We start from the raw sequence: 15,932 nt of genomic DNA, 5'->3' as shown, positions 1-15,932 counted from the left end.
TTGGCTCTCGTTTTGAAGATATTCATATACCTCATTTTCTATGTTTCACTGTGTAAATTTCTCCAGTAGGACTGCAGCAACATCCGGAATAATGATGTAACATTGCATAATACCATCATGCTCACATCATCCACAGTTGATTGCATCATTTTCTGATGCAATGCAATACTAATGCCATGCGGCTGCTGAAGTAAGTTGACGTCAGCAGTGTACTATACATGTGTAGGCCTATTATACTAATGCCAGGCGGCTGCTGAAGCTGACGTAAGCAGTGTACTATATAAAGCCCAATCAGATAGGTTCAGCATTTAAAATATTTTAGACGTTGTGCGAGACAGTTCAAGCTACTGTTACATAAAACTTATTATTTTATCCATTTACGTACAATAAAGAACAGTAATGCCTCGAAAGTGTGTTAATACCGCGGACAATTTTTGCTATATTTGTGGGGAAGTGACATTTGCCAACCAGAAGAAAAGTATCAATTCTCAAGTGAAGAAGGCATATCATCTTTACTTCGGATGCAAGGTTGGTGACCAAGACAAGCCTTGGGCTCCGCATATATGCTGTGCTACATGTACAACACAGCTTTCACAGTGGTTGAATTGCAAAAGGTCATCAATGCCGTTTGCAGTCCCAATGGTGTGGAGAGAGCCAAGCAACCACCTAAATGACTGTTACTTCTGCTTGGTTCCTCCTCTTTCCGGCGGAATAACGAAGCGAAAGAAGTCGAGAATAGTCTACCCAAACATTCCGTCTGCATTGAGACCAGTTCCACATGGTGAGGGACTTCCTATTCCAGAACCTCCAGCAGAATATTCTCTTGATTCATCTGACGAAGACAAAGGTGAGTCGACCTGTTCTTCTCCTGGTCCATCAGCATGCAGTGATCCAGATTTTCACTGTGGTGCATCATCAACCCCACACAGAATAACACAGGAAGAACTAAATGACCTGATTCGTGATTTGGACTTATCAAAGAACAAGGCAGAATTGCTAGGATCAAGACTCCAACAATGGAATCTTCTAGAAGAAGATGTCACAATTACTGCATATCGAAAGCGCCACCAGCAATTGGAGCCTTTCTTCAGAAAGGAAAGTAATCTGATATTCTGTTCCGATATTGAGGGCCTCATGAATGCTTTAAAAATCACTCATGACCCACAAGAATGGAGACTATTTGTGGACTCTTCGAAACTGAGTCTCAAGGCTGTGCTTTTGCACAATGGAAACATTCTTCCATCTATTCCAGTAGCGTATGCTGTCCACATGAAAGAGACATACGATAACTTAAGGCAGCTACTGAATTCCATTGAGTATAACAAGTACAGCTGGCACCTCTGTGGTGATTTGAAGGTAGTTGCCCTTTTAATGGGACTGCAGCAAGGATATACAAAATACATGTGTTTCTTATGCGAGTGGGATAGCCGAGCAAGGGAAATGCACTACATGAGGAAGGAATGGACTCACAGGCAGAATGTAGCCATTGGAGAGAAGAATATCCAACACCCAGCTCTGGTTGAGGCTCAGAAAATCTTGCTACCACCCCTTCACATCAAACTAGGTTTGATGAAGAACTTCGTGAAAGCCATTGACCGGACTTTGCCAGCATTCCAATACCTGCATGAAAAATTCCCTCGACTCAGCGAAGCAAAGATTAAAGAGGGAGTTTTTGTGGGTCCTCAGATTCGAGAGCTTTTCAAAGATGACCGGTTCAACAACTTGCTGGAAGGTGACGCGAAACAAGCATGGAATGCTTTTCGCCTAGTTTCTACAAACTTCCTCGGAAATGTTAGGGCAGAAAACTATAAGGAACTAGTAGAAGACATGTTGATGAAGTATAAGAAACTTGGCTGCAATATGTCTCTAAAGATTCACTTCCTTCATTCCCATTTGGATTTCTTTCCTAGCAACTGTGGTATTGTTAGTGATGAACACGGCGAACGTTTTCATCAAGATATCGCAACAATGGAACAAAGATACCAGGGAAAATGGTCCACTACAATGCTGGCTGACTACTGCTGGACACTCCTCAGAGATGCTCCCGAACAGCTGTACAAGAGACAGGCGAAGAAATCTAAGATGTAGTCAATGACTTGATTTTTTATAGGTAGGCTATTACAGTTGACCTTTTACTATTGGAATGCATTTCGTTATGTAAACATTAATTTCTTGCAGATTACAAAAAAACTAGAGCCAATTTTGCAATTTGACTGTCATATTCGTGTTCAGCACATAAAAATTGATAAGAATTGACTAATTTTATTTCAGTAACATGACTTTTGTAAAAATTTGTTGTCCAGTGTAATTTGCATTGTTTGTTAGGGTTTTTGTTTATTATATTCTATGTATTACTGTATTTTGGACTTGACCTTGTCCAAAATCAAGTCCATATTCTTGACTAGAGACACTGATGTTGTCTTTATTTTTTTTGTACAAATAATAGTTAATATTTCTCTTCGAGTGTGGGTTAAATATTAGGATCAATATCAATAGAAGTAAACATATTTATTTGGGTCTGGGTCAAAGACATAGGTATTTCCCATAAAAATACCTAGGTGACCTGATGTTTACCATATCCTTATTATAATTTTAGTAACAGATATTTTTGCATTGTAAACAACCAAGAGTGTTCTAGAATGGAAAATACCACTAAATAGACATGTAAAATGTTAATTGTGACCTGGGTCAGGTTGGGGGTTTATAATCTTGTTAACTTGAGAAATGATTCATTAACATCGTGAAACAGGATCAGTCTTATTATTGTGTTCACCATTTCTTTGGGTGGAATCTATGTATTCAATTTATTTATTCACTGGAAATACAAAGTGCTCTTAAATAATATTCTTGGACAAAAAGATTAATTTATAATTATAGTGAATTCAGACAAGGATGCCTTGGATTATATTATTTTTATTAATAGGAAGACTGCACATCATCAAACTTCAGGGCACTTGTACATTAGTACATTCAAGATTACAGGCACATTGGTGCCCTCAGCACTGGATCTTATTTCAAATACCACTGAATCTGATTATAACTTTTTTCAATAGGACTGTTGATAGAACTTTTTGGACTCTTTTAGATTTAATTCACAATTCTGTAAGTTCTTTGTAAATTTTCACTTTCTATTCTAAGGAAATAAATTATTTGTTGAATTTTACAAAACTTGCATGTTTTTGCTCTTTTCTGTAACTTAGTTTAAGACCTTAGAGTCATAATAGCGTGATCGCAAATGTGATAAAGGAATGGGACTAAGAAAGTATCAGACATACTGGGAAAAAGAAAAAATGGCTGGAATATGACCCAGGAGAGGTTGCGATGTTAGACACATTCTGCAAGAGTATTTTCAGAGATATTAAACTGTGTTGGGTGCTTAATTTGGTGATAGGTGTAAAAAGTTTCATAAATTGTTCCTGGAATCATATAGTGCAAGGTCCTTGCACATAATGGCAGAGTGGAATATGTCATAAAAACAGAAAATTGATCTCTCAGAAGCAAAGCCAATGTTGAATTACAAAATGGCTTTTGTTTCATTTTTAGCAGGATCAGTGAAAATGAGGCAGGACCAGAAAAAATTTGCTGATCCTGTAGGTTAATTAAAAAAATCAAAATTTTGAGCCTTGCATACCCATCCTTTAATTTAGTTGCATAGTAGATTCTACTTATCTATTCATTAACTGAATGGCATCCATTAAATCCATACATAGTCAATGATACTTGCTTATCCAGTAATTCAGTTGCATGGTCAAACATACTTGATTATTCATTAAATGCATAGTCAGTGATACTTAATTATTCATTAAATGTATAGTCAATGATACTTGCTTATCCAGTAATTCAGTTGCATAGTCGATGATACTTAATTATTCATTAAATGCATAGTTAATGATACTTAATTATTCATTAAATGCATAATCAATGATACTACTTTAATAAAAACACTACCAGTAGTTTAAAATGACTCCTTAGGTGAAATGATGTAGATCTTTTCTCATGTATTAAAATTAATCTCCTGTTCAAAACTTGATTTATTGAAACATGTGACAAAATTGTGTTATGTTTTGTCCTTTTCAAAGAAGATTTAAATTTTATTTCATTATATAGTAATAAATACTTGAAAAACATTTTGTTAATAAGAATCAAGTTTTATTTTTATAGTGGGAATGGCTCTTCAGTATTAAGTATAAATCCAGAGTAAGTGAAAAAGCTTAGGTAATTGTTTAATTATGTAGTAGGTAATCATGTGTATATCATCAATGAATTTATAATTTTATAATCTTGTTAATTCGATATTGGAAAGTAATTAATTTTGGACTCTTTGATCCTTGAACACTATCCTGATAACTTGATTGGTAAATTTTACCTGAATATTTCAACATAATCTGTTACACACAGATCATATCAAGATTTTCATATATTTAAATTGTTTTTCAGCTATGTGTTCTGCTATCCCTGCATCTATGACCATGTAAAAAAGTACTCCAGTTGTCCCATCACATTTTACCCAGCCAGAACAGAACACTTGATAAGGTTGTACAAGGATGATGCCTAAGAGAGTACTTTTGTTTCATTACATATTACACAGCCAGGACAAAATGTCTGTTATCATTCATGGATGATGCCTAAGAGAGTACTTTTGTTTCATTACATATTACACAGCCAGGACAAAATGCCTGATATCATTCATGGATGATGCCTAAGAGAGTACTTTTGTTTCATTACATATTACACAGCCAGGACAAAATGCCTGTTATCATTCATGGATGATGCCTAAGAGAGTACTTTTGTTTCATTACATATTACACAGCCAGGACAAAATGCCTGATATCATTCATGGATGATGCCTAAGAGAGTACTTTTGTTTCATTACATATTACACAGCCAGGACAAAATGCCTGATATCATTCATGGATGATGCCTAAGAGAGTACTTTTGTTTCATTACATATTACATAGCCAGGACACGTCTGATAGCATTCATGGATGATGCCTAAGAGATGCTCAGTACTGAGTCTTATTGCTTACATCTAGTCAGATCCAGATTCTTACTCATCGGCAAACATACTTTTGGTTTGTTACATTTTCAGCTTCATATTCTTTGATGCACAGTCAGAAATGTTGAGGACATTATGATGAACTGATTCATTTTATAATGTGGTGCCCATGAAAATTGCATTTTTGCCATTTTTTGTTGACACCATTTTTAAATGTATATTACAGTTGGGATAACTCAACTATATTTTCAGATTTGCTCAGTTGTTATACTGTCACAAAGTTTCCATTTTATGAGCTATGCATATTGGCTGTAAGCTGTGCAAAGTAGTCATGGATACAACTAAATTTGTTTCAGTATAACCACAAATATTTGTCAACAAATCTGAACAGAGTACAGTTATATACTAAATGTTATAAAGTGACTCTTTAACCAAGGATTAAATTTCATTGATAAATTGACTGACTGTTAGCCAAAAGTACAATTTATTTTTAAATCTAACTAAATTTTGAACAAACATTATAAGTTCCATGTTTCATTCATGGTGAAGAAGTGTTTAACTGTATTTAATCGACATTTATCTGTATCTTGGGTCAAATATTGGTATCTCTTACAACCAGATCTTCCTAATTGTGTGACTTGTTGTAGCAAGGGTTCACTGCATTTGAAAAAAGTCCAAATTCTTTTGATACTGTGACTGAAATTTGTTTTGCTCCTGTTTTTTTTATAACTTTCTAAGAAAGTTGTATATAAATTGCTATAGCAGTATTCATGTTAAATCAGTGTTTATATTTTATACCTAATATATTGTATGATTCCAATTATATTTTTGAAATTTTATACAAGTTATTTGATTGTTTTGTGATAGGTGATTAATAAAGACATGTTTCATGTACTTGCCATTTTATTTTTCTTTTGGACCTCATTTCTTGCTAAAACACTGGTAATTACATTTATACATTGTATAACCATTTGAGTCTTTCGATTGAGAGGAAAATCTCACCCTTGCATTAAAGTTACCTACCATATATTATCACTGATAAATCAAGTTCAGCTGCAAACAACATAGACCCTCATCTGCCATTACATAATGTATAGGCAAATCAGGGTCTCTCTTGTTTGTACTACTGATTACTTATAAAACATTGCATAGACAGAGATCTGTCAGTGCATTATGAGACTGGAGATCTGGGTTTATGCAGTTGGCACTTGGAATTGACTTGTAAATAATTGTATAGGGTATATGTGCCAATTGTTATTTTGACCAATGAATATCCTGATTCTACTTTAATTATATTGATTTTAGCACAAAGGTGCAATTTGTGAACAATGTTGCTTTGGAAATAAATATTTTTGTTTTATTTTAATCAAAAATATGGAGACGGGCCTCTTATCACATTTCCAGTTTGTGTTAAGATTCTATATTCAAGGATTTTAAAGTCTTATATCTTCTACAGTGTATCTCGGTTGCTGTATTCTGCAGACAGTTGCTATAACATTACATTTTACCTAATGATTCTGCCTTGATATCCTGAGGTTTCCTGTTTCCCCACTAAAGTTTGTACCCTGATTTCTTCCACCAGAATTTTGTACCCTGATATGCTGAGGTTTCCTGTTTCCTTCATCTTAAGTCTGCAGATGTGTTGAAATTTCATGTTTCCTGTACTAAAGTTAAAGGCTTCTCTGCTCCAGTGGTCTAGTGGTTAGAGCCTCTACCTCAGATGTGGGTGGTCGTGGGTTCAAACCCCGTCTGAGTCATACCAAAGACTTACAAAAATGGTACTAACAGCTGCCTTTCTTGGCGCTCAGCATTAGGAGATTACTGTTATTACTGGTCGTCCTGGTGTCAGGATAATGTGACTGGGTGGGACATCATGCTGAATGTCTGCGGCATGATGCCCCAGGGCTAGATATCACTATAAACTGCCACATTGCAGACATCATAGCGATATGACTCAAAAATTATTAAAGCCATGTTAAAAATCCAAATCACATCACACTACATTTTTTATTGACATTCGCTGTGTTTCTTTTTATTACCACTATATGCATTCAGATGTTCAAACACATATGTAAAGACTTGTACAATGTTAAGAATTGACAGATAAATTACATTAAAATCATCATAAACTTGAACAAGTAACATGTGGCATTTCTGACCACAGGTGCGATGATCACATAAATGACACTCATAAATTATTCAATAAAGACCTTATACCATAAATTGACTGGAAGCTCAAAGGATCCTCTATCATACAGAAAGCATAATACAATTACTTGAATCAGAACACATGATATGATTAAACAGGACAGAAACTTTATTCATGCAGATAAACAACCGGAAGGACCATTTCAAGTACTTAATAAGCCATGAAACTGACTTTAAGATATTAATTCTCTGGAACTGTTAGAGTGTATGCAATAGCTTTATTCCACAACGTCCAAAAGAATTAATACAGTACCTGGATGTTCTCATCTGGGTAATTCTACTCCATTTCTAACTGAATATGACCTAGATTTTCTCATCCTGGGAAGTTCTGCTGAATTTCTATATATAAAGGAGCAAAAGTTAATACCGTAATGTTCTCACCTTGGTCATTACACTTCCCATGATGTTCTCATCTGGGTGTTTATACTTACCCAGATGTTCTCACTAGGGTAATTGTACTATATTTCTGTGTCTAAAGGAGTGTGAAATTTGCTTAATGTGTATAAACTCATGTACATTAATTGAAGATTTCCTATTTATAATCTTAAAAACTGGTACTGAAATTGATCTTATCCTGGTTATTTTAGGAAAAGGTATGTTTTAATCTTGCTGGCAGATTTTCATATGAACTTGTATTGTCATCATTAGTGAATGTAAGAGATCTTTCATGGATTTTTTTCACCTTTCTACCTTATACTCTCCACAAAAATACTAAAGGAGATTAATTATTGTTTGTTATAATGAATGAGTAATACATTGTTAGCTTTGGTAATCGGTACTTGCCTATTATTTTTAGAACTTTAAGTTATTTGGTTGCCTTACGCAAGTCTGGTATCTACATATTTAATCTGAATTTCTTTTCTTGACCAATGTGGAAATGTGACGAAGTTTTCCAGTAGCTTCCTATTTGTTGATGGTTCTACCTGAAGTATTCCCAGGTTCTGCATCACAAAAATATACTGGCCACCATGTGTTTCTTATCATTTGCAGAAAAATGGCATTAAACCCCATAAAATCAAAACCAAAATTAAATCTGAGTTGAATATCCAGTTATTCTTAAGAGTTCTCTTTCACATTTTTGGAGAATTCCTTGTAGGTTAAAAGAGATATTGAATATGTGTCTTAAAGCCAATAGCTAAACTTTTCCATGTTATTTGTAAACCATTCAATATGAGATGCGTCTATTTGTCATAGACAAGAGTATAATGGAATGGGCCATTGTCCATCCATCCATTAGCAAAAGTTATTGCTACTTAATCTGAAACACCTTGGAAGATTTTCTTGAAACTTTACTTTCAAATTCATCCCAGGATCTAGTTGGTCCTAAATAAAAACTGCCCACATTGAAAATGTTGTCATATCTACTCCATATGATTGAATGGTCATATTGACATGGGGCTTTCACCAAAAGATAATTGCATGATGTCTAGTTTGGTCCTAAGTAAAAATAGGACTGATCTGACATCTAAAATGGGCACTAAGCCAATCGACTTGAAAATCTTGTTACAGCTATTTCTCTGGAATGGAAAGTTGTGTCGATATGGGGTTTTCACCACAAGACTGCATTAAAATTTTTTGTTAAATCTTCTTTCTTGTAATCTGATTCTAAAATGATGCTGATCAAATGATGCAACTCTCAGAATGGCTGCAGTGATGGCCATCTTGAAAATCTTAATATGACAACTTTTCCTAAATGGACGGTTTTATGGATGTGGAGTTACTAAAAACATTCTAATGGTAATATGTGGCTGGTTCTGAGTCAAAATGGAACCATAGTTACCATCTTAAAAATCTTCTTATCATTATTCTTACATGAATGATAGTGTTGATGTAGGGTTTTCACTAAATTATTCTTGCAATTTTTAATTCATTCTAAATTAAAGTGGTAGTAGTGAAGGGGGGCACTTTACCGTCAATGGGAATTAGCATTACAAGACCCCTTGGGCAAGATTACCGTCAAGGGAAATTTAACATGGAGAAAAATCGTGGGTTAGATTACCATCAAGGGAAATTGACATGGAGAAAGAAAAAATCGTGGGGCACTTTAGCGTCAAAGGAAATTAAACAGGGTGGGTCTTTATAGCGTCAAGGGTTTTCACTAAAGTGGGTCTTTATAGCGTCAAGGGGAATTGAACATGGGATTTTTTTAATATTTTTAAAAAAAATTAAAAAAGGGGTAGGCAATGGAAAGACTATCTCTTTTCGAGAAATATGGCTGGCCCTGAAAAGGGCCTTTGGGTTTATGTTAATCTATTCATTAACATAAATGGCACCGTATTGGTCTTCTTCTTGTCCTTAGGCTGCGTCTCACTGTTGGTCCGTAAATCAGCACTCTTTTCAGGCATCCTTGTCTTTCAACGTAGATCCTACGTATCCACAGACTGGTGTTTGTCCTGTGGACAACGGTCCACTTGGATCGGACATACATGAGCATGTCCGTCCGAAACATCATGGAAGACACAAGGGTGGATGACTCAACTGTAGTCCACATCTTGAAGCGACGAGAACAGGTGAATCAATGCATTGAACGGCGCTTATTTATAGGTAGAGGAAGGATTGAAACGGATTGAGTTCATTCACCAATCCGAACACGCGTTACAGAATTCAGTCAGCCCGCATCCAATCCGAAGAGAGCAGTCTGTGACGTCACGTAGTCTATTTAGATTCGCTAGCGCTTATGTGCAGTCAATCTATGCGACAGTGATTCAACATGACGGAAACTCAGAAAACGATCCAATGGGGTGCACCAGCAGCGGAGACCGCCCAAGGGAACCCGGACTTACTTTCAGAAGAGGTGAATTGGGATTTTGTGGATTTTCTCTCCTCGCAATAATTTGTTCCGGAACCTTCGTTACCTTCTTCATTACCGCAAGTGGAGAATTTTAGACAGAGACAGAAAGAAGAATTGGAGAAATTTATACAACGACAAAAGGAAGCGGAACAGGCTTTTCTCCTACAGCAACAGCAACAATAAGAAGAGGTAAGAAAAAAACAACAGCAGCAACAGCAAGAAGAAGTAGCAGCAAAGAAACAAGAGGGTGAAAATCAAACGGTCACGGTACTGTTGGACATTTTAGCGGAGTTAAGAAGTCTGAAACAAATGTATCAGACTTCTTTATCACGACCGAAGAGAATACGACCTTCCCGAGCTAAACACGTCAACCCTGTGACTAAGCCTATCATACCACCCTTAGTGATTTCAACCCAATCATCAGAAGTAGGCCTTGGCCGTGGCAAAGGCATAAGGCAGTTAAAGTTGATTGCTTGAACTCACCCCTTCACCATGAAGAAAAAAGGCCCTATTTCTCGAAAAGAAATACAATTTCAATTTGCCAATAACTCAAAAAAAACCCCACCCATTTTGCCCTTATAGTACGTGTCTGTGTATGAGTGCGTGAGTGTACCTTCTTATTTTAAAATCAAAACTCAAAGACACTTACCTTTTATCATTCATTTATTCTTTTCTCCATTTTTTACAATCCAATTCACAATTCACAACAGAACACTTTAATTAAAAGTTCATTGACTTCTTCTTTCTCCTTGTTTAGTCTCTCTGTTTTTTTAATTTCTTCACCGTCTTTTCCTCATTTTCTTCCCTTCTTCTTTTCTTCTTCTCCTGTTTCTTTGCCTCTTGTAAATAGAATTGTCTTTTTTCTTCCTCTGAAGAATCCCTCTCTTCTTCCGAAGAATCCCTCTCTTCTGAAGAATCCCTCTTTTCTTCTGACTCCTCTTGTTTCTTTTTTGGGCAATCTGGAGACCAATGTCCTTTTTCTTTACAATAATAACAGGTATCTTGACTTTTGTCTTTTTTAGTCCCTGTTTTTGTTCTTTTTTGACGGTCTGGACACTCTGAAGACCAATTCCCTTTCTTCTGACAGATATAGCAAGTATCTTGACTTTTATCTCTAAAGGAAGGAGAGTAGTCCGTAGGCTGGTCTGAAGAGAATTTTCTAATGACCCCTCGCAAAGCTCTGACGAAACGTTCCATCTGGTTAGTCTCTTCCATCGTTGTGCTCGGCTTGAGAGTGAAATGAATAGTGAAAGGACAAGACACACACCCTTTTATATACGCTAGTCTGCTATGACTATAAAGTAGCTCATGGTGTTTGAACTTGAGTCATTTGACTTTTTGCTTTCAAGATGAAACGATCCCATTCATTCGAGAAGAAAGAAGAAGAAAGTAAGAGGCAGAAACGTGATCTATCGCCTCGTACCAGGGCTGAAATCTTGGCACAAATTCATGCCAGTGATTTTGAAGAGGACATGAGTGAACCAGAATCCGAACCCTCTAAACCAAGTTCACCACCCTTAGTCAACCCTGAAAAATACTATTCCATTCGAGAGACGGAAAAGCGCTCCTCTAGAAAATTTAGAACCACGGCTTACAAATACACGGTGAAGTTTAAAGATTTCAAGTCCGAAGTACCGTTAGAGAAAGCAGAAGGGTTCATCACCGGAGTGTGGGATTCTCTGCTCACTGCACTCGAGCGACAATGTCAACCCAAAGAAGACGACCGCTTGAGACTTTCCATACAACACGACGGTTTGAAATCCCCTGTTTGGATCGAGTTTAGCAGCCCTGCAGAATTGACTGCTTCCAAAGTCATGGACAAGATTCAACACGTGCAACAATCCAATGACCAGTTTGACATCACCGATGGAAAAGCCACATTGGACATGACCCACGTCTCTCCTCCTCAAGGGACCGGACGCAAAAAGATGTTATTGGTGAATGACCTTCGCAGCATTAAGCGTAGCCTTGTCCAAATTCACAATCCTCATGACCAGATGTGTTTAGCCCGTGCCATCGTGGTGGGACGAACCTATGTCAACAAGAACGACACGGCAGAATGGAAAAGAGACTGGGAGAACATTCGACAATCGGACCGAGGCAAACAACGAAGTGAAGCAGAACTCCTGTTACGACAAGCTGGCATGTCCAAAGACACACCCTGTGGCATTCCTGAGATGCAAAAATTGCAAGATGCCCTAGCTCCACGATACACTTTGAAAGTGCACCCTCAAGAAGTGCGCGGGTCTCTGTTGTTTCGAGGGCAAGATTTTAAGGACGGAAAATACATTCACGTTTATCATCACGATGACCATTTCGATACCATTACCAGTATCACCGGATTCCTGGGATACGGTTATTACTGTGAGAAATGTGACCATGGTTATAATAATCGAGAGCAACACAAGCATTGTGGATCGAAATGCACAGGATGTTTGGCCTCTTCACCCTGTCTGAGCGAAGAACCAGTGCCTTGTTCGACTTGTCTGCGCACGTTTGTCAGCCCTACCTGTTACCAACAACATTTGAAGACGCAAGGTTCACAGAAGAAATGCGCTTTTCAACTGCTGAGATTGTGCTCTACGTGTGAACAAGTCATACGTACCAATAATACCAAGGCACACGTATGTTCAGGAAAGAAAAAATGTCACATTTGTGACCACATCGTGGACTTGGAACACCAATGTTACGTGCAAAAATACCAACCCCCACCAGAGAAAGAGGACGGTCACAAGAAGAAAGGCAATTTCATCTTTTTCGATTTCGAATGCATGCAAGAAACCGGCATTCACATTCCTAATTTCGGCGTGGCTCATCGAGCGTGCGAGAAGTGCATTCAAGAACCTATCTTCAGTCATTGCCCTCACTGCAGCAAGATTCCCGGAGGGCGTGAAAAAATCTTTCGGGGACCCAACACGTTAGCCGATTTTGCCCAATGGGTCTTAGACCCCGTCGACAAGACGTGGAGCCAAGAGGACATCGAACGTTACGGAGATTGTCATCGTCATGCCACGGTGATGGCTCACAATTTCTCCGGATACGATGGACAGTTTCTTTTGAGATACTATACAGAACAAGGCACCGAACGTCCTAAAGTGACTTTGAACGGAGCCAAAATCATTTTCATGCAAGTGGGACAAGTGCAGTTTAAAGATTCGATGAGCTACTTGGCCATGCCTTTGAGTCGAATGCCTAAAACGTTTGGAATGACAGAAATGGCTAAAGGGTACTTTCCACACTTTTTCAATACGGAAGCCAATCAACACGCCGTTCTACCCCATTTGCCCGAGGCTCACTATTACGACCCCGACAACATGCGTACCGAACAACGAGAAGCTTTCTACGCTTGGTACCAGGCTCACGCCTCGGACCCTTTCGACTTTCAGGAAGAAATGTTAAAGTACACTGGTCAACAGTGAAATCATTACTGACTTGAAAAGGCCCTAATCTGTAGTATTTTGGTGTGCCGAACACGAATATAACCGTGAAAAATTTGTATTGGCTCTCGTTTTGAAGATATTCATATACCACATTTTCTATGTTTCACTGTGTAAATTTCTCCAGTAGGACTGCAGCAACATCCGGAATAATGATGTAACATTGCATAATACCATCATGCTCACATCATCCACAGTTGATTGCATCATTTTCTGATGCAATGCAATACTAATGCCATGCGGCTGCTGAAGTAAGTTGACGTCAGCAGTGTACTATACATGTGTAGGCCTATTATACTAATGCCAGGCGGCTGCTGAAGCTGACGTAAGCAGTGTACTATATAAAGCCCAATCAGATAGGTTCAGCATTTAAAATATTTTAGACGTTGTGCGAGACAGTTCAAGCTACTGTTACATAAAACTTATTATTTTATCCATTTACGTACAATAAAGAACAGTAATGCCTCGAAAGTGTGTTAATACCGCGGACAATTTTTGCTATATTTGTGGGGAAGTGACATTTGCCAACCAGAAGAAAAGTATCAATTCTCAAGTGAAGAAGGCATATCATCTTTACTTCGGATGCAAGGTTGGTGACCAAGACAAGCCTTGGGCTCCGCATATATGCTGTGCTACATGTACAACACAGCTTTCACAGTGGTTGAATTGCAAAAGGTCATCAATGCCGTTTGCAGTCCCAATGGTGTGGAGAGAGCCAAGCAACCACCTAAATGACTGTTACTTCTGCTTGGTTCCTCCTCTTTCCGGCGGAATAACGAAGCGAAAGAAGTCGAGAATAGTCTACCCAAACATTCCGTCTGCATTGAGACCAGTTCCACATGGTGAGGGACTTCCTATTCCAGAACCTCCAGCAGAATATTCTCTTGATTCATCTGACGAAGACAAAGGTGAGTCGACCTGTTCTTCTCCTGGTCCATCAGCATGCAGTGATCCAGATTTTCACTGTGGTGCATCATCAACCCCACACAGAATAACACAGGAAGAACTAAATGACCTGATTCGTGATTTGGACTTATCAAAGAACAAGGCAGAATTGCTAGGATCAAGACTCCAACAATGGAATCTTCTAGAAGAAGATGTCACAATTACTGCATATCGAAAGCGCCACCAGCAATTGGAGCCTTTCTTCAGAAAGGAAAGTAATCTGATATTCTGTTCCGATATTGAGGGCCTCATGAATGCTTTAAAAATCACTCATGACCCACAAGAATGGAGACTATTTGTGGACTCTTCGAAACTGAGTCTCAAGGCTGTGCTTTTGCACAATGGAAACATTCTTCCATCTATTCCAGTAGCGTATGCTGTCCACATGAAAGAGACATACGATAACTTAAGGCAGCTACTGAATTCCATTGAGTATAACAAGTACAGCTGGCACCTCTGTGGTGATTTGAAGGTAGTTGCCCTTTTAATGGGACTGCAGCAAGGATATACAAAATACATGTGTTTCTTATGCGAGTGGGATAGCCGAGCAAGGGAAATGCACTACATGAGGAAGGAATGGACTCACAGGCAGAATGTAGCCATTGGAGAGAAGAATATCCAACACCCAGCTCTGGTTGAGGCTCAGAAAATCTTGCTACCACCCCTTCACATCAAACTAGGTTTGATGAAGAACTTCGTGAAAGCCATTGACCGGACTTTGCCAGCATTCCGATACCTGCATGAAAAATTCCCTCGACTCAGCGAAGCAAAGATTAAAGAGGGAGTTTTTGTGGGTCCTCAGATTCGAGAGCTTTTCAAAGATGACCGGTTCAACAACTTGCTGGAAGGTGACGCGAAACAAGCATGGAATGCTTTTCGCCTAGTTTCTACAAACTTCCTAGGAAATGTTAGGGCAGAAAACTATAAGGAACTAGTAGAAGACATGTTGATGAAGTATAAGAAACTTGGCTGCAATATGTCTCTAAAGATTCACTTCCTTCATTCCCATTTGGATTTCTTTCCTAGCAACTGTGGTATTGTTAGTGATGAACACGGCGAACGTTTTCATCAAGATATCGCAACAATGGAACAAAGATACCAGGGAAAATGGTCCACTACAATGCTGGCTGACTACTGCTGGACACTCCTCAGAGATGCTCCCGAACAGCTGTACAAGAGACAGGCGAAGAAATCTAAGATGTAGTCAATGACTTGATTTTTTATAGGTAGGCTATTACAGTTGACCTTTTACTATTGGAATGCATTTCGTTATGTAAACATTAATTTCTTGCAGATTACAAAAAAACTAGAGCCAATTTTGCAATTTGACTGTCATATTCGTGTTCAGCACATAAAAATTGATAAGAATTGACTAATTTTATTTCAGTAACATGACTTTTGTAAAAATTTGTTGTCCAGTGGTATTGTCGTTCCGACGTGGACATTTTACGATGTTGCTGTGGAAAATTTCGAGAACTGTTCATGGAACACGGAGGGGTCGATCCTTTGAAAGAAGCTTGCACCATTGCCAAAGCGTGTTCCTTAGTGTATCGAC

General features: G+C 38.1%; 1 protein-coding gene across 2 annotated transcripts in view; it reads left to right on the top strand.

Annotated features, from left to right (window-relative positions):
• Nucleotides 1-5,890, top strand: part of LOC149776819 (peroxisome assembly protein 12-like) — a 32,837-nt gene extending 26,947 nt beyond the window's left edge. For both annotated transcript variants that reach the window (XM_089941537.1, XM_089941538.1), the window contains exon 8: nucleotides 4,438-5,890. In XM_089941537.1, coding sequence (XP_089797663.1) covers nucleotides 4,438-4,555 — 118 coding nt within the window. In that variant the 3' untranslated portion in view covers nucleotides 4,556-5,890. The remainder of the gene's footprint in view (nucleotides 1-4,437) is intronic.
• The last annotated feature ends 10,042 nt before the right edge of the window (nucleotides 5,891-15,932 follow it).

Source organism: Sinohyriopsis cumingii, chromosome 18 (genome assembly GCF_028554795.1).
Source record: "Sinohyriopsis cumingii isolate HCF-2022 chromosome 18, ASM2855479v2, whole genome shotgun sequence".
NCBI lineage: Eukaryota > Metazoa > Mollusca > Bivalvia > Unionida > Unionidae > Sinohyriopsis > Sinohyriopsis cumingii.
This window is presented reverse-complemented; position numbering and strand designations above follow the sequence as displayed.